We start from the raw sequence: 2,530 nt of genomic DNA, 5'->3' as shown, positions 1-2,530 counted from the left end.
CAGCAGCAGCACTCAAAAGTCACCTGGGTTCATAAATCCCATTTTCAAGACTACTTTAAGGTCTTTTAAGAATTTCAGAGTGGCTTTGTCTTACTGCCACTTAGTGCCTATCATTTCTGAGAATGGCACTTGGGCTCACTGAGTACTTTTGAAGTGTTTCCTCTTGGTTCCTAAAAGTAATCTGAGGACGTGTTGATGTGTGATATTAGTTCTTAGGCAGAAAGAACTGAATAAAAGTTATCTCTTGGCTCACTGTATGTGTTCCTTTCCCTGCAGCTGTTTGGAACAATAGTCTGGATTTTGGTAGCTTCTACCCGAATTCCACTGCCGCTGCTGCAGGGATGGGTAATGTTCGTAGCAGTGACTGCGTGGTTCTTGTCCATTGTGTTCCTGTGTGTGTTCCTCTTTGGTTATGCAAATAGAATTGCTGTCAACTGGAACCAGACGGTAAGATTTTTTTTCTTTATTTAAGGATTCCCTTTGTTTTATAACCTGAAAATCATTTAATGAGAAGTACTGATCCTAAGTCTTAATGCCTGGCCTTCTGTTTTAGCAGAAGGTTTTTCAAAACAGAGGAATTCAAAACTGGAAAAAGAAAGAGTAGGGCTACAAGGGTGACACAGAAAATACAGGACCTGTTTTATGATGGCAGCTGAAAAAGCCCAGGTTTTGAAACTGATTGAAGAAGTATAGTTGTCTTCTATGAGCGCATAAAATGCATGAGTGGCAGGAAGAGGACTAGTTTAACAAGGCATGACAACAAATTGGTTTAAATGGCCAGAAATAATTGTGGACTGGAATTCGGAAAATATTTTCTGACTATTAGAGAAGTGGTAGCAATACCCTGTGAATAATGGGGGGTAGAGAGATACATCTAATATTGTAAAGGAAGTGATACATTTGTGAACACATTGTGTGATGTGGTTGTCTGAGATAGCACAGACTGGACTAAAGCACCCAGGAAGTCTCCTCCGGTTCCAAAGAAAGTCTTCAGCTGACTTTTGGGTCAATTCCTTAAAGCTAGGGCAGCACTAGTGAGTGGCTGTCAAAGACAGCATAACCAGCAGTGTCTTAACATCTTTTCAGGACACTTAACATTTATCTTTCTTAGAGGAAGCCTGGTGAGACATCATTATTCTCTGCTCAGCTTTTCTTAATTGTGAAGACAAGACTTGATTCTTGCTGTAATGGATTGTTATGGCTTGTGCCAGTAGTTCTCACAGACTGTACCTTCCTATTAAAAAAGGGAAGCTGCTGGCTCCAGTTTTTACCAACCACATGGATACCTCTGGTTATTGATAGCTAATTTATGTACTCCTTTGTTGTCAGTAACTGTTTTTAGCGCTCAAGTACTTGAGCACGAGATGGTATTACTCTCTCTCATATTACTAGAAGTAAAGCCAAAACTGTGATCAGAATGGGAATTTCCAAGAAATCTTCCAAAAGGACCAGAACTTATAAAGTATTGAAGTATGGCTGTTTGTAACTGCTGATCATCTTTACCTTCCTCCTGTGCAGCTTAATTTTCTTACTGACACTTTTCTTGATCATAGCTGGAATTGTGTGCTTCAGTATCAACATCTGTGGTTATTTATCTGTTTCAAGTTATTCATGGACAGCCCCATAAAACAAAAAGTATTTCAAGCAAATCATAGAGCTTCGTGAGTTTGGGGCTCTAACTGATAACTTCAGAGCCCATCAGTGGTAACAGACTGGATTCTATTAAAACAAACTTTAGCACTTTGATAGCATATACACATACGTACAGTGTCAGCTTTCCAGCACGGTACGGGCAGTAATTAGGCTAATAATGAGTTACAATTACAGAGGTCTTTACAGGGATTTATACTGCGACATCCTCACAAGTTATGATGCAACAAAGCCCTTGAGCATGTGCATAACTTCAGTAAATTAATAGTGTCCTGGGTTTCATTGAAACTGTTTGCCAATTTACAATCACGCACCATTTAAGAGTTGCTGGGTGAGGGCATAGCCTTTTATAGATTGAAAATGCTATACAAATGTTCATCTTATAACAACTGTGTAGGTGTGTCTTACACATTGGCTACTTCATGCTGGCAGTGATTTGTTGTACTGTTAATCTTGTCCCCTTCTATATGATAAAATACTGAAAAACTTTCTATGTTTCTTTCAATTTCTAAATTGCTACATGAGTTGTATAAAAGCTGCATCTGGGGGACTCTATAACAGTCTAAAAACATGTCATAACTAAGTTAACATCTTAAACTAATTCACTCTGCATTTATTTATCTCTAACATGGTAACTGAAATCCATCCCTTTCCAGCTGTTGAAAAAATAACATTAAACAGATCATTTGACCACTACTTTCGGGTACTCAGATGTTCTATAAACTCTTTAGCAGCACTTCACAAGGGTTTTTTACCTTCTGTTGCAAATAAGTAATTACTATAAGCACTAAAACTATTTTTATTACTATAAAATAAAAAGGCATACCTGTTTGTTTTAGGTTAGCATGTATTTAGATAAATACATGTGTTTTGCTATTTC

At 37.9% G+C, this 2,530-nt stretch overlaps 1 protein-coding gene across 1 annotated transcript; it reads left to right on the top strand.

Annotated features, from left to right (window-relative positions):
- Positions 1–237: 237 nt before the first annotated feature.
- On the top strand, positions 238–447 carry LOC104627729 (protein MAL2-like; the record flags this gene model as incomplete). The annotated part of the gene is made up of 1 exon (XM_010296073.1): positions 238–447. A coding segment is annotated over one exon (210 nt), but the record flags the coding sequence as incomplete, so codon positions are not given.
- Between the last annotated feature and the right edge of the window lie 2,083 nt (positions 448–2,530).

This window comes from Phaethon lepturus, unplaced genomic scaffold (assembly GCF_000687285.1).
Source record: "Phaethon lepturus isolate BGI_N335 unplaced genomic scaffold, ASM68728v1 scaffold47571, whole genome shotgun sequence".
Classification (NCBI taxonomy): Eukaryota; Metazoa; Chordata; class Aves; order Phaethontiformes; family Phaethontidae; genus Phaethon; species Phaethon lepturus.
This window is presented reverse-complemented; position numbering and strand designations above follow the sequence as displayed.